The sequence below is a fragment of the Lampris incognitus genome, chromosome 4 (genome assembly GCF_029633865.1).
Source record: "Lampris incognitus isolate fLamInc1 chromosome 4, fLamInc1.hap2, whole genome shotgun sequence".
In the NCBI taxonomy this organism is placed as follows: Eukaryota; Metazoa; Chordata; class Actinopteri; order Lampriformes; family Lampridae; genus Lampris; species Lampris incognitus.
The window spans coordinates 4,438,498-4,464,812 of NC_079214.1; the positions used below are offsets into that span (position 1 = coordinate 4,438,498).

A 26,315-nucleotide genomic window follows, 5' to 3' on the forward strand; every position below is an offset into this window, starting at 1 on the left:
TCGCTCCGGCAGTGAGCAAAGTACTGTTTGCCCTGCACCAAAACACTGCAACAAATGAAGCAATCTACGTCTTTAACAATTTATTGGTTTCAGTTTCTGGACTACCTGGCATACACTTGCACTACAATCAATATCATAGATTCAAACCTGCTGAGCAAAAGATCATAATTTGAGCCTTCGGGAGGTCCAAGTATGTTGCATGCAGAAAACTCTCATGGAACGTTACAATTACAGCATACCAGCGGAGAAACCACACCAGAATGAGTTCACACACACAATGAAGATGTTTTAACGAGCACAACAACAAACTCCATTAATAAGTGATACCTGACTGGCGGAGGATTTGCCATTTTCGGTGCTTTCTAATCAAAGGCACTTCAAATAAGTATCGGGGTTATGCTAGGTCCACTAAATAAGCCAAACCAGAGACCAAGGGTTTTCAAGTGAGAAGAGGGAGAGGAGGCTGTGATTAAGAGCACTGTTCTAGCACGGCACATGTAACCGACCAAAGCAGAAATAACACTGAGGTGAAAAAATAACTAAATAAAAGTTCCTGCACGCTGTGTCTCCACCAAACGAGTTTGACGCTTCAACTCACACAAACAAACTGTTTCACTGATGTGTAGCTAGTAGTTGGACTAAGTATTCACCCACCTTTGTCATCTGAGGTGATGAAGGTGTACCAGTTTAGGGTCAACTCTCCAAAGTAATGGGGAGGGTGGAAGAGCGGTGAAGAAGAGAGTGCAGGCAGGGTGGAGTGGGTGGAGAAGAGTGTCAGGAGTGATTTGTGACAGAAGGGTACCAGCAAGAGTTAAAGGGAAGGTTTACAAGACGGTGGTGAGACCAGCTATGCTGTATGGTTTGGAGACAGTGGCACTGATGAAAAGACAGGAGTCAGGGGCGTCCGGGTAGCGTGGTGGTCTATTCCGTTGCCTACCAACATGGGGGTCGCCGGTTCGAATCCTCGTGTTACCTCCGGCTTGGTCGGGCGTCCCTACAGACACAATTGTCTGTGTCTGCGGGTGGGAAGCCGGATGTGGGTATGTGTCCTGGTTGCTGCACTAGCGCCTCCTCTGGTCGGTCGGGGTGCCTCTTCGGGGGAGAGGGGGAACTGGGGGGAATAGTGTGATCTTCCCCAGCACTACGTCCCCCTGGTGAAACTCCTCACTGTCAGGTGAAAAGAAGCGGCTGGTGACTCCACATGTATGGGAGGAGGCATGTGGTAGTCTGCAGCCCTCCCTGGGTCAGCAGAGGTGGGGTGGAGCAGAGACCGGGACGGCTCGGAAGAGTGGGGTAATTGGCCAAGTGCAATTGGGAGAAAAGGGGAGGGGAGGACGGTTTGGAGACAAAGCAAGAGAGACAAGATGGAGATGGTGTGGACATGTGTGGAGGAGAGATGCTGGGTATATTGGGAGAAGGATGCTGAATATGGAGCTGTCAGGGAAGAGAAGAGGAAGGCCAAAGAGGAGGTTTATGGATGTGGTGAGGGAGGACATGCAGGTGGCTGGTGTGACAGAGGAAGATGCAGAGGACAGGAAGAGATGGAAACGGATGATCCACTGTGGCGCCCCCTAATGGGAGCAGCTGAAAGTACTACTAGTAGTAGTAGTAGTAGTTGGACTATATTTATACTGATTCAGTCTTTAGTGTATATCTGTAATTGTACAGTATATGTATTTGTGTCTCTGTGCTCTAACTTTGTGAGTCCATGTGTGTCTATGTAGATATTTAAGGGTATATGTACATCTGTGTAACCATTACACATTGATTCTCCTTTCCATGGGGTCAGTGGTCGTGTCAGGAAGGCCATCCGACGTAACATTTTGCCACATCATTATGTGGATTGACAAGACTGTACCGGATCGGTCGAGGGCCGAGTTAGCAAAGGCCACCATTGGTGCTGTGCCCTCACAGGGTACCTATGGAAACTATGAAATCCGCTGTGGCGACCCTGAGAAACAGAGAACAAGCCAAAAGAAGAGGAAGAGACTTCTTTTTCTACATCACGACTTCTGTGACAGAGTTGCTGCAGCAGCACTAATGAAGCCCGTCACATTCAGTCCGTCTATGTCATCTGATCTATTTCTTCTTCGGCTGTCGGAGACCGCAGACTTCCCACCCACAGCCATGACTGACAGCCCCTCCGGAGGGCGATGGTCAGACTTTTCGAGTGACATGAGGGGCATCGGGGCTACAGTGTTACCACCCTGCCCTCCCCTGTGACCCCCTCCTGAGTATGAAACCTGGCACTTCAACGCCTACCGCCACCGCCGCCGCTCCGGTATCCAGCAGCAAAGCCTCCGGGTCTGGAAATAGAACTCATTAACACATTTAGTAAGTACAAATGAGATGAACGCGTACTGATGGACTGTCTATCTTTTGGATCAGCTTTCAAGGAGAGTGTCTGGTAATGACAGCGGAGAGGGAAACCAATATTATAATTGTCCTCTCCCTTGTCGGCCACGCACCTCATTGGAGGGGTGAAATGAGGACCTGAAAATGGGCTCGATGAAAGGGAGACGCCTCTCGCACCGACACACACCGCCGGAACACCCATATGGACACCTCTGTGTGTGTGTGTGTGTGTGTGTGTGTATGCAAAATAAAATCCACCTCACATATAGGGTTGGGCATCGAATTAGAACCGGTTCCAAAATTCCGACTCTAAAGGAATCGTTAAGAAATCGATTCTGCCTATCCGGTTCCTGAATAAATTTCACTCGCGCTAAAGTCCGTTTCCGTTTCCGTGGTGGCAGCATGCAGCTTCCGTAGTTTCCGCCTCCGCAAGTGAAATGTGCGCCATCGTGGAGCAGAGCAGGCGGTGGTCGGAAGTGCGGCTTCATTTTGCCTTGAAAAATGAAGGGTTGCACACAGTGCAGCGCCTGTGGCAAAATTATTCGTGCAAGGGAGGACGCACAACAAATATGGCCACACACCTCCACCTGCACGGTGTACAGAGGAACCAGTGCGCCGTGCTGGACACGTGGCGCCGGTCTCGTCTCCCGCCTGGCGTCCTGTTCAGCCACCCTGAGCCAGCAGCGCGCCGCACCTCGTCACTACTGGGTAGGTGAACGTTAATAACGTTCGTCTTCTTCACAACGGCGAGACAGCAAACGACTTAGACATGAGCGAGCTGCTACGAGCTGTATGCAAACTCCGGGATGCGACGTGTTGTCGGCCAGTCAGCAGTGACACGCTGGGGTCTTCGTCGCCAGTTTGTGGGTCGTAGTAGTTTCGGTCAGCAGGTCATGTGAAGACAAGGTTTACTGAGATCGCTAAGCATTCAGCGTTACATGCGCAGCCGCCATCTCATATTATCTTCTTCTTACCGAATTAACGTAGAACACACATTTCTTTACCCAGCAGTGCCTCCTAGCGGCGGTACAAGATAAACGTTACAGGACACAACACTGAACGCTCGCGTGTACAGCCTGAGAAGGCAGGTATGCTCCTTTTTCTAAACAAGAACGGTTTCTAATTTAAGGAGTTTAATACCTGGTAGTCCCGACCAGGGTGTGACCGTGTCTTCATGTATGAAGACAGCGGTTGTAAATGTAAATGTAAGAATGAGACACTCACACGGATGATCCGTTCTTAAAACAGAATGGCTTGTACAAAGTTTTTTTTAAATAAATTTTTCTTCTGTGAAATAAGCATGTGACCTGTTTTAACCCCGCCTCTCAAAGAACCGGAATCGAGAATCGTTAAGAACCGGAATCGAAAAGCAGAATCGGAATCATCCCATCCAACCATTATCCGAACCGCTTATCCTGCTCTCGGGGTCGCTGGAGCCGATCCCAGCAGTCACTGGGCAGCAGGCGGGGAGACACCCTGGACAGGCCGCCAGGCCATCATAAAGGGCCCACACACACACACACACACACACACACACACACACACACACACACACACACACACACACACACACACATTCATACCTAGGGACAATGTAGTACGGCCGAGTCACCTGACCTACATGTGTTTGGACTGTGGGAGGAAACCGGAGCCCCCAGAGGAAACCCACACAGACATGGAGAGAACATGCAAACTCCACACAAGAGGACGATCCGGGACGACCCCCAAGGTTGGACTACCCCGGGGCTCGAACCCAGAACCTTCTTGCTGTGAGGTGACCGCGCTAGTCACTGCGCCGTGCCGCCAGAATTGGAATCAGAATCAGTAAAACCCAAACGATGGCCAACCCTACTTATAAATGACCGGGAAAGCAGGTAGACGGCACACACAAGCCTACTTCTCTGAGTTCCGCATGGCTAATTCTCACAAGAAAACTTCTCTATTGTGGACAGATTCAGTTTCCCTCTCACTTTTTTTTCTGATTCAAGTTTTCTTTCAATGGCTATTTGGGAATCAGCACATATGTCTTCCTTCTCTCAGCTTTTTCCTCACTGAATTGATCACTAACCTGAATCTCTCTCTCTCTCCCTTGCTGCTGTCACTATCTCCTGTAATCCAGATCCATTAGGCAGGCAAGCACACTGGGATGGAGATCTCATCCACCTGCCAGCCAGGGACCAGAGCGATATTTTCATCGGTAGTTCAGTTAGAAGAGGCGGAAGGAATCTGAACACAAGACATTTAGATTCGCTGTCTATCCTAAAATAGAGAGGTGGCTTTCTGGTCAATTTGCCATTGCAGGATGAGCCAGCAGAGGAATTCATAGAACGGCTATCTATAAATCAGAGGGCAAGGGGAACAGAAAAGTGTTTCTCGTGTGAGTTTGGAGAGCAGGATCATATGAAGGCTGCTGCGCAAATGGAAAATCTATAAAACCATCATTTGGGCTTTACTAATAAATGTCAAGCCTTTTTTTAATATTTTCAAAATGAAAAATAATATATTTATGAAATTCCTGCCACGTTCTGTGGACAGAAAACAATTTCCTATGCTGCCTAGATGCCCTTCGGCCGGGGATTAGAGGCCAGGCGTCTGACAGGAGCCTGACTAGGTTGTGGGCCCTCCGGGTCTCTACTCATCCAGGCCTGGCTGGGGCCCGCCTTCATACCGGCTCTCCACCACCGGAGCAATAACCGGCTTTATTAAAAGCGCATTGCAGCAGTCTGTCTATGCAACTGACTTGCAGTTTGGCCATAATATGGCGTGGAGAAGAGGTCTGGTGGTTCGGGGCTACAATATCCTGTTTCTGGGAAGGTTCGCATTTTAACAAGCATGAGTAAAGGAGGACATTCCAGAAATGACTCCCGTCTGTTTTGCTCCGGCCTGTGGGAGCAGTAGGAGGAGGAGGAGTGGGAGCTGGGTCTACGGCCCAGAGATACCATCAGAGCATGCCCCCCCCCCCCCCCCGTCTGCAGCTTTGGTCCATTCAAAGATGCCACGGCGAAGTGAGCTAAGATAGCCGGGAAAAAGGCAAAGCTGACTTCACGTGCAGCACCAAACAGGTTAAACGCTGAGACAGAAAGGACGTATGTCAGTAAAGTCCAATGACGTGAGGATTTATGTATTTCAGTGCAGTTAAAAAAAAGGTTAAAGCTGACCAGATCTGCTTCTCCGTCCATGCCATCATCTCTGTGCAAGTCTGATTCTCGGTGTGTGCTGCAAGACAGCTGTAGAAAACCCAGAATAAGGGTGAGTATTCTGCATTTGACTCATTAATGCACTTTTCCATGTCATGGCCCATAGCAAGCCGTTTGATTTGTGTGTGTCTGTGTGTGTGTGGGGGGGGAAGGGGGTATCTGCAGAATTACTCATGAGGCAGAGAGGGGAAAGTGAAGTGGAGCGCCGCTGTTGTCAGGAGGGGCCTTGCCTTTTAGATGTGCGACCCTGAAAGCGAACCCCTTTCAATGAAACCAGAGCAGCAGATCTGAAATTGGACAGCATGATTATGGAGACATGTACATGTGTTCACTGCTCTGACTTCCATTAAGCCGTGCACACAGACCCGCAGCCCAGCAGCGCTGACTGGACACACCAGCAGACGAAGGACGTTCCAGTTCATGGTGCAAACACGGCTGCAGCAAACATGGCAAATGCCGAGTTGCTGGGATGTCATTCTTTTTTACCCCCACCTGCCCAGGCCGCCATGTCTCCAGAGAGACGGTGGACAGTGACTGGTGGCTGCTCAGATGGGCCCCGAAACCCCAGTTCGCTCCTCCCCGTCCGCCCCAGCTCACAGACAGGGATTTCCTCCTGTGACGGGAGCCAAGCCGTCACAGCCCAGCGATCAAGGGCCTGCCATCTGGGACCGAGGCAGATTTACAGCAGGGGCTAATCCACACTGTCAGCCATGTTTGTTCTCCATCCCTGCTTCCTCCACACACACGCGCACACACACACACACACACATGCTGAAAAATAAAAAATCTTACACTCATTAAATGCTCTCTTTTTCTCACACACACACACAGATAAAAGCATAGCCTGGCTGAAAAACTGAAAAAATACAGACCTTACACTTATGAAATACTTTCTCTCTCTTATTCACACACACACACTCTGTGAAATGTTCATGTGCACACACTGACATGCACACACAATCCACAGTGATTATTTCAAAGCATTCCTGCCCTCTTCCTCGCCTCCAACACCCCACAATGGCTTTTCCAACTGGCAGAAGGGCATCAACCCTGCGGTGCTATTTCACTTTGGCCTTTTTTTAAAGGCATGATCTCATTCTGTTCTCTGCTCAAAAAAGAACCGTAGTCGATTAACTGTTATAAAATGAGAAACCTCAATGTGTCACCGAGCCGTATGCCCCGGTGCACATCACTCATAGGAAACAGTGTCATCGTGAGCTCGAGTGTCATACATGCAGCCCCCCCCCCCCACCACCCCCCGGGTCATTATGTTGCTTGGCTCCATTTCTCTCACACCCACTTCTGCCTGGGTGTTGGTTTACCTGCAAAAACACTGCATTCACTTACACAGACGGCATTCTCCAACCCCGTCTCCCCTTACACCCCCCTCCACACCTAAAAATAACTCCGAACTGTAACGTCAAGCAAACGCTCACCTCACATCACAACCGCTTTCTCCAGCTTTCTGGCTTCAACACCTCCCTCCCTTTGTTTCTTTCTCTCTCTCTGGTCATTCCCCTTTCTCACACAGACATGTAGACATGAACACCACCAGGCCTGGACAGCACTGACATAATCACATGTGGTGATAGTTAGCGGATGTCTTGGTGCTTCCATAAGATACTGACACATCAGTAAATATTGATATTGATAAGTGATCCATAGTAATGTGGATATGATGCCGAGCAGAAGAGAAGTCCGCTGTTCATGTCACTAAAACAGTGGAAGAAGTTCTGAAAATGGTCTCATGTTATTGTAATGCAGCCTTTAAGACCAGGGAAGGACAACGTTTAAGTTATATCACTATATTACCACAACCACAACACACCTGGTCTCACACCACGTAGTCATATTGCAGCAAATTCAGGGGGCAGCCGGGAATCGAACCCAGGTCACCCGCATCACGGGCGACTGCACTAACCAGTCAACTTAAGGGTCCGACCTGTTAGCCAAGGGCTAGCAAGTCTCGTCATTTGTGGTCGTTACACTACCCCCCTCTTTCAGGACACGCATCCCCGCGCTTCAGCCCATCAGCTCCCTCACGCCTCTGGGTGCACGCACTTCCGATGGCCTCACGGTCTCACCATCCCACTTCTGACACCGATGTAGCGAACTCAGGGGGCAGCCGGGATGCGAATCCAGGTCTCCCGCACCACAGGTAACTGTGCTAACCAGTTGACTAAAGGCTTGGGTCCTTTAGTCGACTGGTTAACGCAGTCGTCCGTGGTGTGGAGGACCCGGGTTCATGTCCTGGCTGCCCCTGAATTTGCTACAATATTATACCTACGTCCTGCCAAGCTCTAATTCAAACACACACACACACACACACCTTCCCTGCTCTCTTTCCATTAGGTATGGAGAAGTCGTGGTAGACTACGGCAGAAGTTGTGTGTTGGTCCATGCTCGTGTTCAGTGTTCAGTCCATACAGTTCAGCTGTATGGGTACACACAGTTCGGCCATGTGGGTCCACACAGTTAAGCTGTATGGGTCCACACAGTTCAGCTGTGTAGGTCCATACAGTTCAGTTGTGTGGGTCCATACAGTTCAGTTGTGTGGGTCCATACAGTTCGGTTATGCGAGTCCATACAGTTCAGTTGTGTGGGTCCATACAGTTTGGTTGTGTGGGTCCACACAGTTCAGGTGTGGGTCCATACAGTTCGGTTGTGTGGGTCCATACAGTTCAGCTGTGTAGCTCCATACAGTTCGGCCGTGTGGGTCCATACAGTTCAGCTGTGTAGGTCCATCCGTTCAGCTGTGTGGGTCCACACAGTTCGGCTTTGTAGGTCCATACAGTTCAGCAGTGTAAGTTCATACAGTTCGGCTGTGTAGGTCCACACAGTTCAGCAGTGTGGAACTGGGGTCCCTCTGAAGCCCTCTTTGTCTCGATAAACAGAGAAAGGGTTAAAGAAGACAAATGGAGACCGAGCACAAAGCAACATGCCTAAGCAGCACATTTTCAGCCAGGGCAAGAATTAAAACAATGCGTTCCTTTCATGCCTGCATTGGTCTAATTGGACGGGGAATTTATCTCTGCTGCCCTCGCTCTCCTTCCACATTCGGCCCAGGGGGAGAAATGTGGCCACAAATCTCCCCTATCTGACTATGAAGGCATCACCATAAGAGCTCCACACACCAAGTGAAACCAAAATATTCTAGTTTACTTTGAGTCCGATTCTGCTGCTCATATGACTAACGTGAGTTCATAGTTTATTTCAGTGGTGCCTTATGGGACAACTGAACAGGAGTCTTAAACCTGTTCTTTAAACAACAAACCCCCCTAGTGTCTCAGTCAGACTGTGTCCATGACTGTCCATTATTTATGACTTCTCTGTTGTCCTGGCCCGCTAGTTTATGGACGTTACTACTTCCTACGGTGAGTAGAGACTGCTGCTTCCTGCAGGTTGAACCAGGAAGTAACACAGAAAGGTGAATCAGTTCATCTGGACACAACGTTTATTGAGAGAAACGTTTTATCAACATCTAAGTGACCTGTTCAGTCTCAATTGACTGCAGGTGTAGCCACCCTAATAAACAATACAGTGGCATAATGACCGAAACCAACAACTAGTTTCATATGCAAATATGGTGGGACCATTAACTAGAGTTACAATGGCCATGTGTACTATTCACAGAGGATTTGGGCATTTTTGCAATAATAGCATTGTAAGATGGTAACAGGTGGATTCTTAGACCACCCCCCGGTTCAGCGATGGTCATTCCCTCTTCATAGATGGCCTCTTTGACTCCCCATTCAAGTGTTGTGTCATCCTCTTGGCCAGCATCTGTTTAGTTTCCCCGATGTGCAAGTCACGACAATCCTCCTGGCACTTAACAGCTACACTATATTGCTCTGTTTGTGCCGGGGGACCTGATCCTTGGGGTGGACCAACTTCTGGCGCAACGTGTTTTGGGTTTTGAAATCAACTGAGACGTGGTGTGTTTGGAAAATACACGTCTCAACTTTTCCGCCACTCCCGCCACATACAGACTCACCACTGGTTTACACTTAGACAGCTGTTGTCCTTCTCCTCTCTTTGATTGGCTGGTGCACTGTTTGGGTGTCTTCCTGGATTTGACAAACGCCCAGTTAGGACACTTAACCAGGACCTGTTTAATGTGGGGTTTCTCCCCTTCCCCGGCTGCTGTGTCGGTGGGGACGTTGTCAGCTTGGTGGTACGGCGTCCTGTGGCTTCTAGTTTGTGCTCCAGTGGATGATGAGAGTCAAACCTTAAGTACTGATCAGTATGTGTTGGTTTACAGTAAACATCAACAATCAAATGTTCCCCATCACCAATTGTAATTTCACAGTGTAAGAAGACTACCCTGTCATGTTCCCCATCCTCCCTGGTGAACTTGATGTGGTGTCCACAGAGTTAATGTGGTTGGTGAAATATGCTACGTCCTGAGATTTAATTTTAATCCAGGTGTGTCCACAAATCTGAACCAATGGCTAGGTGGTGTCCCTGTATAGGACATCAGAGCCTCTTTTCCCCTTCTTCCATGTGCAAGCTGTTCACTATAGGCGAGACTGGGGAACCCATAGCCCACCCATACCTCTGTCTATAGTACTGCCCCCTGTATGTGAAGTAAGTGGACTGAAGACACAGCTTCAGGAGCAGACACACTTGGTCAGTGTTAAGGGTGATCCTATTGCTAAGGGTGGGGTCATCCTATATGTCTGTGAATGAGAACATTCACAGACATAGACATGCGATTTCACAGTGTAAGAAGACGCGGCCAAACATCGGTACACAAAAGAGCCACTCATATCTATGGCTCTGTTAGTGACGGGCGTTGGTAAACATCGGATCACAAAGAGCCACGCATATCAATAGCTCTGACGACGACTCCTAGAGGATAAATTCTGAGTCTCATCACCAGCCAGTCAGACTAGCTTGGTCTAGTCAGAAAGGCACGAACTGAGGAAGCCTCTTGGATGAGAGGCGAAACGTCTTCACGGATATATACCAAGTCCAGTTACACTTGATTCAACTCCTTTGGAGGGTCATCCTATAATTTCATACGGACCACCTCCACTGCTTCATCAACAGGAACACACATGGAGACTTATCATAAGAGACCATTGTTTCATCGTCCTCCATGATGACGTCCCTCACCTTATCCACAGCAACCAGTGTTGTGACTGTGATGTTCATTACTGCCTACCAACGAGAGAGAGTACTGCTGGCGTCGTGCGTGGCTGCCATTTCTCCATCTCGTAGCCCCCCTTCCCATCCACCCCTGTATGTCTGCGTTATGTTTTCTGCCATCTTGTTTCACCCCGTTTCTTGTAAAGAGACTTTGAGTATTAGAAAAGCGCTATATAAGTTTAATTTATTATTACCAACGGGTTAAGAATAGATGCCAGAACCTTACAGATCTAAGGTTTTGGCATTAACTGGTCACTGAGTTAATCATACAAACAATAGGCTGTCATGGCACATCCTGTTTATGTATCTTGGGTAAACCATACAGACTAGGTGTAGTGTCCCCTGGGTATAATCTGTGGTTAAAAAAAAAAGTCTGTCAATAGCATTGTCTTGTTCTAACAGCTTCAGACAATCTATCATCTTTTTCTTGTGACCACTGCCTAGATCTGGTTTCAGGGGCTCAAGTATTCATGTCACTAAGTGATGTCATAACTTTCTCATGATAGTCTGTCTGGCTTAATGCAACAGTGCATCTTCCTTTGTCCGCTGGAAGGATGATGATGTTATTGTCCTTACTGAGAGTCATGAGAGCTTTCCTCTCGTTTCTCCTTTTGTTGGATGGTGGCGCCTTCGCATTGCTGAGACGGGCTGAAACTTTTGTCCGCAGTTGCTCTGCTCCGGGTCCGTGATGTTGTTTTTACGGATCACTGATTCCGTGGCTGTGATCAGTTCCACTCGTGGGATTTGCCTTGGCGTGACAACAAAATTCAGCTCCTTAGCAAGGATGTCTTTCTCCGCCTGGGTGAGTTGTCTGTTGGACAGATTCTTCACCCACTTGTCCACCTCGCTGGTGTGTGTCTGGCGTCCGTCTCTCTGTCTGCCGATGGTTCTGGCGTGCAGCAAGTAGGTCGAAACTTCTTTTGCTGCCTGGTTTTCGACTTTCCATGTTGAGCTAGACGAGCCTTCTCCGTGAACTCAATCACGCGTTGGAAAGTGGTCTCATCTAGACGCGACGTGAGTCTCTCTTGGATCTGCTGCTCTTTGGTTTTCAAAGTGTCGATGGTAAAATTGGTTCATCTCAACCGTCCGTTCAACAGCTGGCTCTGTGCCTTCTGGAGGATCTGGTTAGCTCAGTGGCCCTTGACCGAAGATTTCATTTGCAGGCTCTTAGGTGTAATCCCGCTCTGTCTGCATCTGAGGCTGAATCTCAGGTGGTTCCTGTAGTCTGCCAACTTACGTGACGTTTGCTCATACTCACGTACAAGTTTAAGGCAATCCTCACCGAAATTAGTCCAAATGTCTTAATGCATGCTCAATAATCCAGGTAAGAAAATCACAGACAGTTGAATCAGTTCATCTGGACACAACGTTTATCGTGAGAAACGTTTCGTCACTCATCTAAGTGACCTCTTCAGTCTCAACTGACTGCAGGAATCCCCCACCCTTATAAACAGGTCACGCAGATGAGTGATGAAACATTTCTTTTGATAAACATTGTGTCCAGATGAACTGATTCATCTTTCTGTGATTTCCTTACCTGGATTCTTGAGCATGCATAAAGGAACCAGAAGTAGATGTCATCCACCACTGACCTTATTGGACATTTCACATCATAACTTTTGACTTTCACTTACAAATACGTGGTTTAGATAATTGGGTTAAACTGGACTTATTGAAACTTGTCTGACGCTCCTGTCCAGTTGTCCCATAAGACACCGTTGTAAAGCTGAGTGCAGCGGTGGTCCGTGTCCAATATCTACTGAATAAAGCTGGTGAGTAAGATAACATCATAACTGATATGTATGATGGGGAAAAAAAACTATTAGAATAAGACCTACATTGCAGAAAAATAAACCTTTAAATTATATATTGGCTAGTTACTTGACTGAGTACTCCATAATAAACCAATCAATCAATCAAACTATCCATGTGGTACATTTCATACATTGAAATGCAAAGCAGTGTGCTTTACATTAAGTGAAAGTGCACGAATAAAATAAATTATCAAGAGACTTTTAAACTGCTCTTGGGTCCATGTCTTTGTGGTATTCTGTGAGAGAATGGGGTGAGGAAAAGGGGAAAGGTGGAGTTCGGGGGAAATCCCAGGCAGGCTAGCAGCGTGGCGTCTAAAGCCGGCAGAGCACCGCCCGCAGGCCGACTGCACAGCAGCAGGCGGGGGAATTACCGTCGAGCTGACCCAGAAATCCTGGGCCAACTTTGTTTTAACAAGCTGGGGAACCTGCCACCACTTTACAAACCACAAAAAAGAGCCCTGCGCCTCAGAAGAGCTAGCGGGGAGGAAATTAAATATTACACTGAAAGGGAGCGGTGGTTCACCCGTATGAGGGACGGGGGGGGTGGGGGTGGACTGGGGCAGTTGATCCTGGTTGGACAGAGGACTAATTTGGAAAGGGGGGGGGATGTAGTTTGGAATGAAGAAGAAGAAGAAGTATGTTCATTATCAGGGTAATTCAGTCAAGATGCTGGGATGAGGGAGAAAAAGGCCAGTGTTCTTTATTACACACTTCATTTCATTTAACGGAGCTTTAAAAAAAAGTGGTTCAGGGCGTAGCAGGCAGAAGGGGCAAAGGACAGTATTACTGTGTCCGGGTTCCTTAAGGAGATGTGGAAGGCCATCCAGCAGCTCTTGTTCTGCCGCCAGCTTCTTTCCTGGCAGAGAAAGTGGGCAGAAAGCTGGCGTATAGTGCTAACAAAGACTCTTCATCTTTAAGACAATCGAGGATTCAACACTGATACTGCCACTTAATAAATAAAAATACACTGTCATGCTTGGTTTTTAAAGTATAGATTCACTTTTTTCTCTCCATGAAACACAAACTTTCCTGATGGCTTCAGTACCGATAAACCCGACCCTTCACTGACTCTCCTATCTGGGCTTCAACACAGTCCAACTGCAGAATTATCTAAGCCTTTAAAACTGATATCTCTCTGAAAACGGGATACACTGAGTACTATAAGACATGTCTTAATAAGTCACTTAAAAAAAACCAGTTCGAAATCATTCTTTATGTCATGTGCAAATGATTTAATTTTGCACTTCTGCAAATATGTTTTCCCTGCAGCATCAACGCCATGGTTGCAGCTAACGCTACAGGACTGTGGTTGTCGCTAATGCTACAGGAGCACGGTTGCAGCTAACGGTACAGGAGCGTGGTTGTAGCTAACAGTACAGGAGCATGGTTGTAACTAACGCAACAGGAGCGTGGTTGTAGCTAACACTACAGGAGCGTGGTTGTAGCTAACACTACAGGAGTGTGGTTGTAGCTAACACTACAGGACTGTGGTTGTAGCTAATGCAACAGGGGCATGGTTGCTACAGGATCATGGTTGTAGCTAACACTACAGGAGTGTGGTTGCTACAGGATCATGGTTGTAGCTAACGCAACAGGACCACCATGTGCACTTTTACTGCTTATGTACTCCATCAAGCACACACAGATTTTCAAAGTCAAACTAGATTTTGCACTTATTCAAAACGTATTATAAATAAACGTGAAATATATAAAGATATATGTAACCCAGCCACTGAGGGTGCACAAGCCAGTGCATTCTCAGTGCCGGTCCCAAGCCAGGATAAATGGGGAGGGTTGCGTCAGGAAGGGCATCCGGCGGAAAATCTTTGCCAAATCAAATATGTGGATCATAAATAAGATTATATAAAGATATATGTCATTGTACTGCAAGCTTTAAATTTTTAAATGCTATATTTATATCATGGTTTTTGGAATTTTAAACAGTCGTTCAGACTGTTTAACTCTTGCTGTTGTACGTCAACACAGTTCTGTTGGACTGTGTTGACATACAACAGCAAGATTCAGTTAAGTTCAGTTTCTCAGTATTGAAGAGATCAGTGAAATACATATTTGTGTGTATAATATCAAATCATTTTTAAACTATGCTCTGTAAAGTGTCCCTGAGTGCTCTGAAAGGTGCCCACAAATACAATGTATTATTATTATTATTATTATTATACCAGACATTTGAATGAAGTCTGAAGGTCAGCCAGTGTTTTCAGTGGCTCAGTGGTGCTGCTCACTGACAAATACTGACAAGTACTGCTCACCGACAAGATGTCCGTCATGCTGGACAGGGACAATGGACCTGCCCATGATTCTTTACTGGTTAATAGTTTAGGGACATGCTCCTCATTACTGAGCACACTGTCCTCATTACTATCAGATGAGTTTCTACTGTCCTCATGACTATCAGATGAGTTTCTACTGTCCTCATGACTATCAGATGAGTTTCTATTGTCCTCATGACTATCAGATGAGTTTCTATTGTCCTCATGACTATCAGATGAGTTTCTATTGTCCTCATGACTATCAGATGAGTTTCTACTGTCCTCACGACTATCAGATGAGTTTCTACTGTCCTCATGACTATCAGATGAGTTTCTACTGTCCTCATGACTATCAGATGAGTTTCTATTGTCCTCATGACTATTAGCCGGGCAGAAAGGTCATGTCTGCAGAAGCTCTTTCATCTGAGCCACTGAAGCTAAAACACTGTACCTAAACCACTTAGAGGGGAAAAGAGGGAAGACATGACAGCAATCAAGATAATCAGATCATCATCAAAGCGTCGACTCTGACGCACACACTGCAGCGCCGCAACCAAAGCTCACCGACAGCTCCAACCACGGCCAGCACCACTTCCTTTGCAACGCTGCCGTGTGTGCTGCTTATTTACTAGTATTTGGTTTGGTTTGGTCACGTTAGTGAGGAATATATTAGCTTGATATAGCTCTGTAGGACTGCCGTGTGTGTGTGTGTGTGTGTGTGTGTGTGTGTGTGTGTGTGCCCACACACAGCCCCTCCACGTTGGTCCATTACTTAATTACCTTAGCTCACTCTCACAACCTGCACAAACCTGGGCATTCATTAAATACACATCAAAGGCAGGATGAAAAGACACACACACACACACACACACACAAATATAACAGCATTCTTTACAGAGCACATCACAACTCTCCCTGCCCCGAACAGACGTAAAGCCGGCGTCCCAGCCCCCACCAGCCTTTTAACCTAAATGCTCTTTCCTCTTTCCTTTGCATGTTCAGTTGTCCACTGTACTGAAGTCATTAACATATTTGGAGTGCAGCGAGCATAAAGCTTAATTGTCCCTAATTGCTCGGCTAAATATGTTCTCTAATGATTTGCCTCAGATCTATGACTGCCTTTTGCGCAATTTCCTGGCCGCCGGCTTCATTATCCCTGCCTGCTTGGAACAAAGCGTCTTCACAGCCTGGCCCCTTTTTCCCTGCAACACTGTGTGTGTGTGTGTGCGTGTGCGTGTGCGTGCATGCGTGAGGGTAGTTGTGTTTCTCTCACAAACACACAATAGAGCCTCTTTGTCAGGCCACAGGAGTTAAAGTGATTAGAAAACCAAATCTCTGCTAAAAAGGAGTGTTAATTGACCGCAGCTCTCTCTCTCTCTCTCACCCCACAGCCCAGAACAAATGAGCAGCGCGGGCTCTTTGTTTTCGTCCACGCTGCCTCTGCACTACTTCTCTCCTTCCCTCTGTTGTCTCTTTCCCTCGCTTGGCACAGCTGCTGTTTGTTTGGCTGGCTCCTTCTCGGGTGTTTTCAGAAGCTGGGCAGGACGTCCCGCGTCTCCGCCGCCTGCACGGCGAGCAGCACACGTTACACAGTTTACTCCCGAGTAACGAACCTCTGTAATAACGCCCATGAGTAACTCCTCAGTATGAACTGAAACATCACGGCGTGTTTATTCTGACGAACGACGCTGCCGTAACCGTCCCGTTACTGTGCTCACAGTGATGTGATGGTAAATGTAGTTGTCATTTTACACACCGGACCGTGCAGGCTGCAGAGACCTGAGCGTGGCATGTCGGCCGCCGCTCCAGCCTGCCTCAAAACAGCACGCTGTGGCTCAACCCAACACTTCAGCATCGGTCAGCCGCTGTCCTACCACCTCCACATCATCTCACCTCACATCCAGAGAAAACACCGCTTTTACTACAGACATAAACAACGAGACCATGAAATCTACCCAAGCTTCATCAAATACACACAAAAACAGCAACAAAAAACCAAAAACCAAAGTCTTGGTCGATTCCTGGTGGTGAGAGAACATTCCAGCGGACAACAGGAAGATCCTGATATAATTCCCAACTCAGCATAATGAAGAAATGTTCAAATCAGGGCAATGGAGCACCTCAAGGGAGCAAGTTTGTGTGTGTGTGTGTGTGTGTGTGTGTGTGTGAAACAAGAAGTGGTATAAACAGAAATTTTGAAGAGGAAGGCAGACAGACAGCTGCAGAGACTCAAACGGGGGACACAGCGGCGGTGTTAAAGGCACAGTATGTCTCTCATCGTTCTGACCTGTATCCGATGAAGGGCATTTGCGAATGGTGAAGATGGCACTGAGCTCCTCCTCCTCCTCCGGCTGGCCCTTCTGCAGGCGCTGCAGCTTGCGGAGGCTCTCGCTGCGCTGGTGCTTCATGGAGCGCACGTGCTGGATCAGGTTGAGCTTGGCCTTGGTGGAGTAGTTGCACAGCACACAGTGGTAGTAGCAGGCGTCGCCCTCCACCGCGTTCTCATGCTGCTGCAGGTGCTGAGACAGAGAGAGAGAGAGAGAGACCCTCACTTTCAATACACTTCTATGACCAATAATGAAAACACTATTACATCAAAAACACTTCCCCCAAGAACCAGCCACCCTTCGTCAAACACCTTTGCGTATCATCAAAACTACATTAAATCTCATCATAACATAGAAATAATAATTAAAGATCAATTAAAAATTCTATAAATCATTTGTGCTCCTCAGTCACTCCACGCATGAACTCGCCAACACCTCACCAAGTCACAAACACTGGAATTCCCTTGTTTAACTGGTGAAATGCCAACTTAACCTCTAACCAAGCTGCGTTCAACAACCAAAACATCATCTGGTACGGGTGTGTTAGTGAGTGATAGTGACAGAATGGGAGAGAGAGACAGAGAGAGAGGGGAGACAGAGGGGGGGACAGAGAGAGAGAGCGAGAGTGAGAGAGAGCGAGGGTTTTACAGATGGCAGTGAGCTGGCTAGGCACCACTGACTCACTTTCACTCACACAGTTGGCAAATGAACAAATCAATTCCCAATCACAGCCTTGTTGTTTAACACCCAGACCTCTTCCACTTCAAGACAACTGTTTGGACTGCGCTCGCTGTATCGGCGTGCGTGTCTGTATCGGCGGGCTAACAGGACAGGAGAGGGGCCGCTGATGCACGCAGCTCTCAGGGGCCCCGAGGGCGAGCGAGGCACACACACACACACCAGCACCCCCCCCCCCTCCAGACACCGCGGCTCTGCAGCCTCACCAGCGGAAGGCGGCATTGATCCCCTTCACTCAACACAAGCCTCCCGTCTCTGAAAAGGAAACTCCAAACATCTGCCTGTTTCACGCATGGGATGCTAAGTATTGATCATGGCAAGTCAAATCCTCAATGTCTCACAGAGACAGAGAGGTGAATTCAGGCTGTGACGGGGAGGAGATGGCAGACCCGGGGGGGGGGGGGGGGGGGGGGAAATACATTCTGAAACAACACGCAACATTCCCCAACAGAAAGACGATTTTCGGGCGACAGGAAATCAGCAGGAAATCAGCCTCCGTATTGACCCGTCAGCCTCCGGCGCTTCCTCCAAGACTCAGCAACAGCCCTGACCTCCCAGTCCACCCCGTCCCAACCCCACCCCACCCCGCCATAGTGTCGCCGCATGCCTAACACCCTGTTGTGACATCACGCCGCCGTGACGTGCCCCCCGCACCACAGAGATCCAGTCTAATTACCTCCTACATGGCTCAATCAATGCTGCCGGCCGACACGGCGTGGCCGGGCGTGGGGGCGCGGCGGAGATATTGACCATTATCCCTGAAGCATTACGCTGATTGTTTCTGCATGTTTACACTGGAAGTGACAGACCCGCTAAGGCCACTTGTCTCCCGCTCGTCATGCGTCGTCCCCGTGTTAAACTCACCAGCCTCGCTGCGCATTTCTGCCACCGCAATCAACGTCAATCATCACAAGTTCTTTTTCCTGCACCGGTTCAGAGGAGGCAAAAGTACACACATTCTTTACTCAAGCAGAAGTACAGATACTTGTGTAAAAATAGACTGGTAAAAGTATAAGTACTGACTCAACTTGTATAAAAGTAAAAAGTGCAGGCTCTGAAATGCACTCAACGTATAAAAGTAAAAAGTACAGGCTCTGAAATGTACTCAGAGTATAAAAGTAAAAAGTGCAGGCTCTGAAATGTACTCAAAGTATAAAAGTAAAAAGTACAGGCTCGGCCATTTCACCATGTCACCTTTATTTTTAGTCAGTTCCATTATCATTGTGTTTTAATTTAGCTGAAGGCGCAGATTAACGTGAGAAGTCTAGCCTGAAAATAATCCTTGGACAAAAGATTGTTTTATGAATTCAAGCGTCCATGACTTCCAACAAGGCACCGTGGATATGAGCCAGAGAGGTGGATCATTTTATGGTAGGTCTCTCCCCGGAAAATATGAATTAAAAAAGGGCAACAACACCGGTATAGCCCCCCCCCCCCCAAAATCGTTCAGATCTACTATCTTTACCGTTCCAACTTCACATAAAATCACGTCTGTCTGGTATCGCGAGACTATCCGAGATCATCTCCGCTAAGAGCATGGACGCATTAGCAGAACCGGATACGGCGCCGCCGCTCAGCCTTGCGGCCACATTTTTCCAGTGGTCATTCGCGGTATTGCAGCGAAAAATCCCCTGCGGCCCAAAAAGCATTTTCCCCGTAAAAGAGGCGCCTGGAAAACTGTTGACAGGACACGTGCAGCTATAATCATGGTCAATTATTCCTCTTTGTGTCGTATAGTTTTAAGTCGTGGGGTTTTAATCTTTTTTTTTAATGTCCAAAGCCCAGAAAGATCTTCTTTTCTGCACTCACAGCGGCATGATGGGAGTAACACTACTGCGCATATTCAGTGGGCCCCGCGTACCCGGAAGTAACCCGGAAGCAACCCGGAAGCCAGAAACTTTTTCATAGGAACGAACAGGCGCCATTTTCAGATCCGGTCTCCAGCTCGATTACAATAATCCATGGTTTACAGACGGACTCATGAGTGTACAGGGTGATAAGGTTAATAAACCATAATTCCCCTCACATGCACTAACGCTGGAGTAACGAGCCTGTTTTGAAAATGTAAGGATTAGAAAGCACAGACATTTGCGTTAAAAGTACAAAGTTGTCAGAAAAATAAATGCTCAAGTAAAGTACGGACACACGAAAAACCTACTGAAGTACAGCACCACCTCCGCATCGGTTCGAGTGGCATTTCCCGCTTTGGGCCGGGCAGCAGGACAAACGCCCCGAAGATGGACGGAACCGCCTGACGCCACGTCCGCTTACATTCCGCTGACCACTAATGACTCGTTACGCACCACGACCACTTCCGGTCTTGCTGATCGCTTCAGAACAATAAAAATGCCACAAAACAACAAACAAACAAGGCAGAGATTCGCCAGGAATACCTCATCTTTAAGGTTTCTGGTAGATTGACTCGGCGGCGGAGCAGCAGGAGGAGGAGGAGGAGGAGGAAGTCTACATGCGCCGGGAGAAAATAACCCCGGAACATGAATTACACACATGAACCCATCACCCTGACACGCTGCAGGTGTGGAGTACTCCTGCAGCGACCTGCAGGCTGCAGCCTGCTGATGCTTTACTGTGCTGCTTTACATCAACTTTTCCTTTCACTGCCAACACAACAAACAAACAAACAAATTAACAAAATGAGCAAAAGTTATTGTTTGTTTTATTATTGTCTGTTTCTTAACAATACCCATCCTGGGGTTTATGGACCACATTTATCCTCAATGCGCACGCGCACACGCACACAAAAACCCCTCATACACACACACAGACACAAAGTCTCTCACATACACACACACACACACACACACAGTCTCTCTCTCTCACACACGCACACACACACACACACACATACACTCGCTCACACACGCACACACACACACACAGGGTAGGACGCGGGTGAAGAAGGACTGGTGGGTTGGCGAGGAGGACCTGCAGAGGCCGGTGCTGATGAGACGGCAGGGAGATGCAAGGTGACACGACACGTGAGTCGGGTGCTGAAGGAAACAGCACAACATCATCATCATTCCTGCCTTCTCCAAACGCTCCCGTCCTCCTCTGCTAATGTTTAATTTTCTGCCAATATTCTAATATTGCTGTGGGCTTTTCTGGGCAATTGTGCTCCATTCAGCGCGGTTTCATATTTCTCACTTCTCCACCTAAAACGTACATTAGGACGGCGCTTCCAGGAAGACGAATAGGACTCCTTTTCTTCCTCCTCCCCCTCCTCCGTGGTGTGCGAGCCCCACAGCTCGGTGTAATAGAGTTATTAGGTGATTGTAAGAGGCTGTGTGTCTCTGCGTGCTCTCCTCTCTCGCCTCGTTTGAAGCCCTCCATGATGTCATTGAATAGGTGCCGCTGGATGTTCTACCAGCTCCATCACTTCCCCCCGCCGAAAAAAACCCCAAGCGCACACATACTGCATCGGAACTGAAGGTACGAGGAAACCTGAGAGACGGATTCGATTGCAGATAACACCAAATCTATCCTGCTGACCGGGTTTTAAGTCGTAGCAGATGTCTCGAATTTAAAAAAAATCCAAAAAAAAAAATCAAAACGTTCTTGCCATACATGAGTCAAGCTTCAAAAATCTGCGAGGAGACAAGTTCCAAAAAAAAAAAGAAAAGAAAAGAAAAAGAAAAGAAAAGAAGACTGACACCACCTGACCTGAACATCAAAGCTGTTCTCTGGAGGTTAAAAAAAAAAAAGTTTTACGGCTCGCCATAAAAAGGCCAGGATTTATACAGGAGTGAACCTGAGACCGCCTGCCCCAGAAGAGGCCATAACTCACCAACGAGCCTGACGGGCCCGCAAGCCGGACCCAGCACGGCCCAAACCGCCCGACGACGGAGCTCTTCCTACACCAACACAGTCACCGTGTCCGCGCCGGGGGCCAACCCGGGGCCTCGCCGCCGGCCGCGTCTCGCATCGGAAGGGCGAGCGACGGAGTACCGTCACAAGCTGACGTGACACTCTGGAGGGGCAGAACTCACTTTATTAATGACAGCGACAAAAAGCCCGGTGACGGTCAAGTGCACGTGCACGTGGACACTCACTGGCCTTTTATAGGAATGAGCCATGTGAGGGACTCCATGGATCGTATCAGGAAGTGAAAATATGGCATGCAACTCAGTAGAATCTGCCCCTCGGAAACACACACACACACACACACACACACACACACAGACACACACACACACACTTGGATGTGAAACATAATAATGCGTGAGACAGGGCCTATGTCTGTTTCCTATGATCCTGCAATGAAGCCCCCAGTTGATAAATCACCTCCAACTGGAGCACAGGAATTTGGCGGCTTAATGAAAAAGTCATGTAGGGGAACTTTGGAGGAGTGGTCCAATGCTGCTCTGGGCTTTCTAGCGCCCCGCTGAGGCCCTGGCCAGAGGCTCCAAGATGGAGGAAACCAGGCTATTTGCCGGGCTCCGGTTTCTCTTCGGTTGCATTTAACTGACTGGGCGTTCACGGCAACTATACAGGAGTGAAGGAGCACCGAGCGGATGGATGTACTCAAAGATGTGGAGGCGAGACCTGAGTCTTCTCTTCTCCACACCGGCTCTCCACCGCCTGCTCTGTAGAGCTCGGCCATATTGACCAATCAAACACCACCAAAACTGACACTGAATACCTCAATATAGACAATGTGGTGATAGTTAGTGGATGTCTGTTGGTGCTTCCATAAGATATTGACGCATCAGTAAATATTGATAAGGGATCAATAGTAATGTCGATATGCTGACAAGCAGGAAGAGACGTCCCTTGTTCATGTCACTAAAACAGTGGAAGAAGTTCAGAAAACGGTCTCATAATGCAGCCTTTAAGACCAGGGAAGGACAACATTTAAGTTATATCGCCATATTACCACAACCACAACACACCTGGTCTCACACCACCATACACACACACACTACATCCACACACTGAGCACATCTAATCTGAAGCTCCCAACGTGATGCCGACCACGTCCCATCCAACACACAACCAACCAGAAGTAGAAGTGGTAGTAGTAGTAGTAGTAGAAGTAGCACTAGAAGTAGTAGTAGAACTAGAAGTATTAGTAGAAGGAAACTAAACTAGAAGTAGAAATACAAGTAGAGGTAGAACTAGAAGCAAAAGTAGAACTAGAGGTAGAGGTAGACCTAGAAGTAGTAGTAGTAGAAGTAGAACTAAACTATAAGTAGAACTAGAAGTAGAGGTAGACCTAGAAGTAGTAGTAGTAGAAGTAGAACTAAACTAGAAGTAGAACTAGAGGTAGAGGTAGACCTAGAAGTAGTAGTAGTAGAAGTAGAACTAAACTAGAAGTAGAACTAGAGGTAGAGGTAGAGGTAGACCTAGAAGTAGTAGTAGTAGAAGTAGAACTAAACTAGAAGTAGAACTAGAGGTAGAGGTAGACCTAGAAGTAGTAGTAGTAGAAGTAGAACTAAACTAGAAGTAGAACTAGAGGTAGAGGTAGAGGTAGACCTAGAAGTGGTAGTAGTAGAAGTAGAACTAAACTAGAAGTAGAACTAGAGGTAGAGGTAGACCTAGAAGTAGTAGTAGTAGAAGTAGAACTAAACTAGAAGTAGAACTAGATGTAGAGGTAGACCTAGAAGTAGTAGTAGTAGAAGTAGAACTAAAGTAGAAGTAGAACTAGAGGTAGAGGTAGACCTAGAAGTGGTAGTAGTAGAAGTAGAACTAAAGTAGAAGTAGAACTAGAGGTAGAGGTAGACCTAGAAGTGGTAGTAGTAGAAGTAGAACTAAACTAGAAGTAGAACTAGAGGTAGAGGTAGACCTAGAAGTGGTAGTAGTAGAAGTAGAACTAAACTAGAAGTAGAACTAGAGGTAGAGGTAGACCTAGAAGTAGTAGTAGTAGAAGTAGAACTAAACTAGAAGTAGAACTAGAGGTAGAGGTAGAGGTAGACCTAGAAGTGGTAGTAGTAGAAGTAGAACTAAACTAGAAGTAGAACTAGAGGTAGAGGTAGACCTAGAAGTAGTAGTAGTAGAAGTAGAACTAAACTAGAAGTAGAACTAGAGGTAGAGGTAGAGGTAGACCTAGAAGTGGTAGTAGTAGAAGTAGAACTAAACTAGAAGTAGAACTAGATGTAGAGGTAGACCTAGAAGTGGTAGTAGTAGAAGTAGAACTAAAGTAGAAGTAGAACTAGATGTAGAGGTAGACCTAGAAGTGGTAGTAGTAGAAGTAGAACTAAACTAGAAGTAGAACTAGAGGTAGAGGTAGAGATAGAAGTGGTAGTAGTAGAAGTAGAACTAAAGTAGAAGTAGAACTAGAGGTAGAGGTAGACCTAGAAGTGGTAGTAGTAGAAGTAGAACTAAACTAGAAGTAGAACTAGAGGTAGAGGTAGAGATAGACCTAGAAGTGGTAGTAGTAGAAGTAGAACTAGTCCTTCTGAGTAACTCAGACTGAACAAAGCACTGTGTTTATTACAGAATTCAGCACCGAAAAACTTTGTGCATCCAACAGATGCCTTCAAGTTCCATAAATCACAATGTGGTGATTTGGGACGGCCACCGACTGACCGCTTTGAAAAGCCAAAGAGGTTTTGAGAACCCCCCCTCCCCTTTTCTCCCAACTGCACTTGGCCAATCACCCCACTCTTCTGAGCCATCCCGGTCTCTGCTCCACCCCCTCTGCTGACCCGGGGAGGGCTGCAGACTACCACATGCCTCGTCCCATACATGTGGAGTCACCAGCCGCTTCTTTTCACCTGACAGTGAGGAGTTTCACCAGGGGGGACATAGCGCATGGGAGGATCACACTATTCCCCCCAGTTCCCCCCTCCCGAATAGGCGCCCTGACCGACCAGAGGAGGCGCTAGTGCAGCGACTAAGACACATACCCACATCCGACTTCCCACCTGCAGACACGGCCAATTGTGTCTGTAGGGACGCCCGACCAAGCCGGAGGCAACACGGGGATTCGAACCTGAGATCCCGTGTTGGTAGTCAATGGAATTGACCGCTACGCTTCCCGGACGCCTGATATTGAGAACTTCTGATACCGGAAACACTTATTATTCTTCACGATTGTCTTAATTAATTGAAATGTGTCATCAGCCACAGCCTAAAACAGAGATCTGGCTACTGTTATAATAAACCAATCACCCAAACTTTACCTGCACAAACCAGTATTCTGACTTAACACCCTGAACCCCCGGGAACAAACACCCTGAACCCCCGGGAACACTCGCACCAAGCTTTCTCTGCATGCTGCTATTTCTCTTTTTTTAATTTCATGCCTCTCTCTCTCTCTCCTCTGAGAGTCCATGTCTCTCTCTCTCTCTCCTCTGAGAGTCCATCTCTCTCTCTCTCTCTCCTCTGAGAGTCCATGTCTCTCTCTCTCTCTCTCCTCTGAGAGTCCATGTCTCTCTCTCTCTCTCTCCTCTGAGAGTCCATCTCTCTCTCTCTCTCTCTCCTCTGAGAGTCCATCGCTCTCTCGCTCTCTCCTCTGAGAGTCCATCTCTCTCTCTCTCTCTCTCCTCTGAGAGTCCATCTCTCTCTCGCTCTCTCCTCTAACAGAGTACATATCTCTCCTCTGTATTACAGAGTCCATCTCTCTCTCTCCTCTAACAGAATCCATGTCTCTCTCTCTCTCTCCTCTAACACAGTCCATCTCTCTCTCTCTCCTCTGAGAGTCCATCTCTCTCTCGCTCTCTCCTCTAACAGAGTACATATCTCTCCTCTGTATTACAGAGTCCATCTCTCTCTCTCCTCTAACAGAGTACAAATCTCTCCTCTGTATTACAGAGTCCATCTCTCTCTCTCCTCTAACAGAATCCATGTCTCTCTCTCTCTCTCTCTCTCTCTCTCTCTCTCTCTCTCTCTCTCTCTCTCTCTCTCTCTCTCTCTCTCTCTCTCTCTCTCTCTCTCTCCTCTAACACAGTCCATCTCTCTCTCTCTCCTCTGAGAGTCCATGTCTCTCTCGCTCTCTCCTCTAACAAGAGTCCATGTCTCTCTCTCCTCTAACACAGTCCATCTCTCTCTCTCTCCTCTAACACAGTCCATCTCTCTCTCTCTCCTCTAACACAGTCCATCTCTCTCTCTCTCCTCTAACAGAGTACATATCTCTCCTCTGTATTACAGTCCATCTCTCTTTCTCTCCTCTCTCTCTCTCTCTCCTCTAACACAGTCCATCTCTCTCTCCTCTAACAGAGTCCATGTCTCTCTCTCTCTCTCTCTCTCTCTCCTCTAACAGAGTACATATCTCTCCTCTGTATTACAGTCCATCTCTCTCTCTCTCCCTCTCTCTCCTCTAACAGAGTACATATCTCTCCTCTGTATTACAGAGTCCATATCTCTCTCCCTCTCCTCTCTCTCTCTCTCCTCTAACAGAGTACATATCTCTCCTCTGTATTACAGAGTCCATATCTCTCTCTCTCTCTCCTCTAACAGAGTCCATGTCTCTCTCTCTCCGTGGGCTGAAGCGCTGCTCACAGC

The 26,315-nt window shown here is 47.6% G+C and overlaps 1 protein-coding gene across 1 annotated transcript in view; it reads right to left on the reverse strand.

Moving 5' to 3' along the window:
• The window catches only part of zfhx3b (zinc finger homeobox 3b), a 220,201-nt gene that overhangs the window by 87,260 nt on the left and 106,626 nt on the right, over positions 1-26,315 (reverse strand). The window contains exon 5 of the mRNA XM_056278772.1: positions 17,075-17,306. Within this exon, the coding sequence (XP_056134747.1) occupies positions 17,075-17,306 (232 nt within the window). The remainder of the gene's footprint in view (positions 1-17,074; positions 17,307-26,315) is intronic.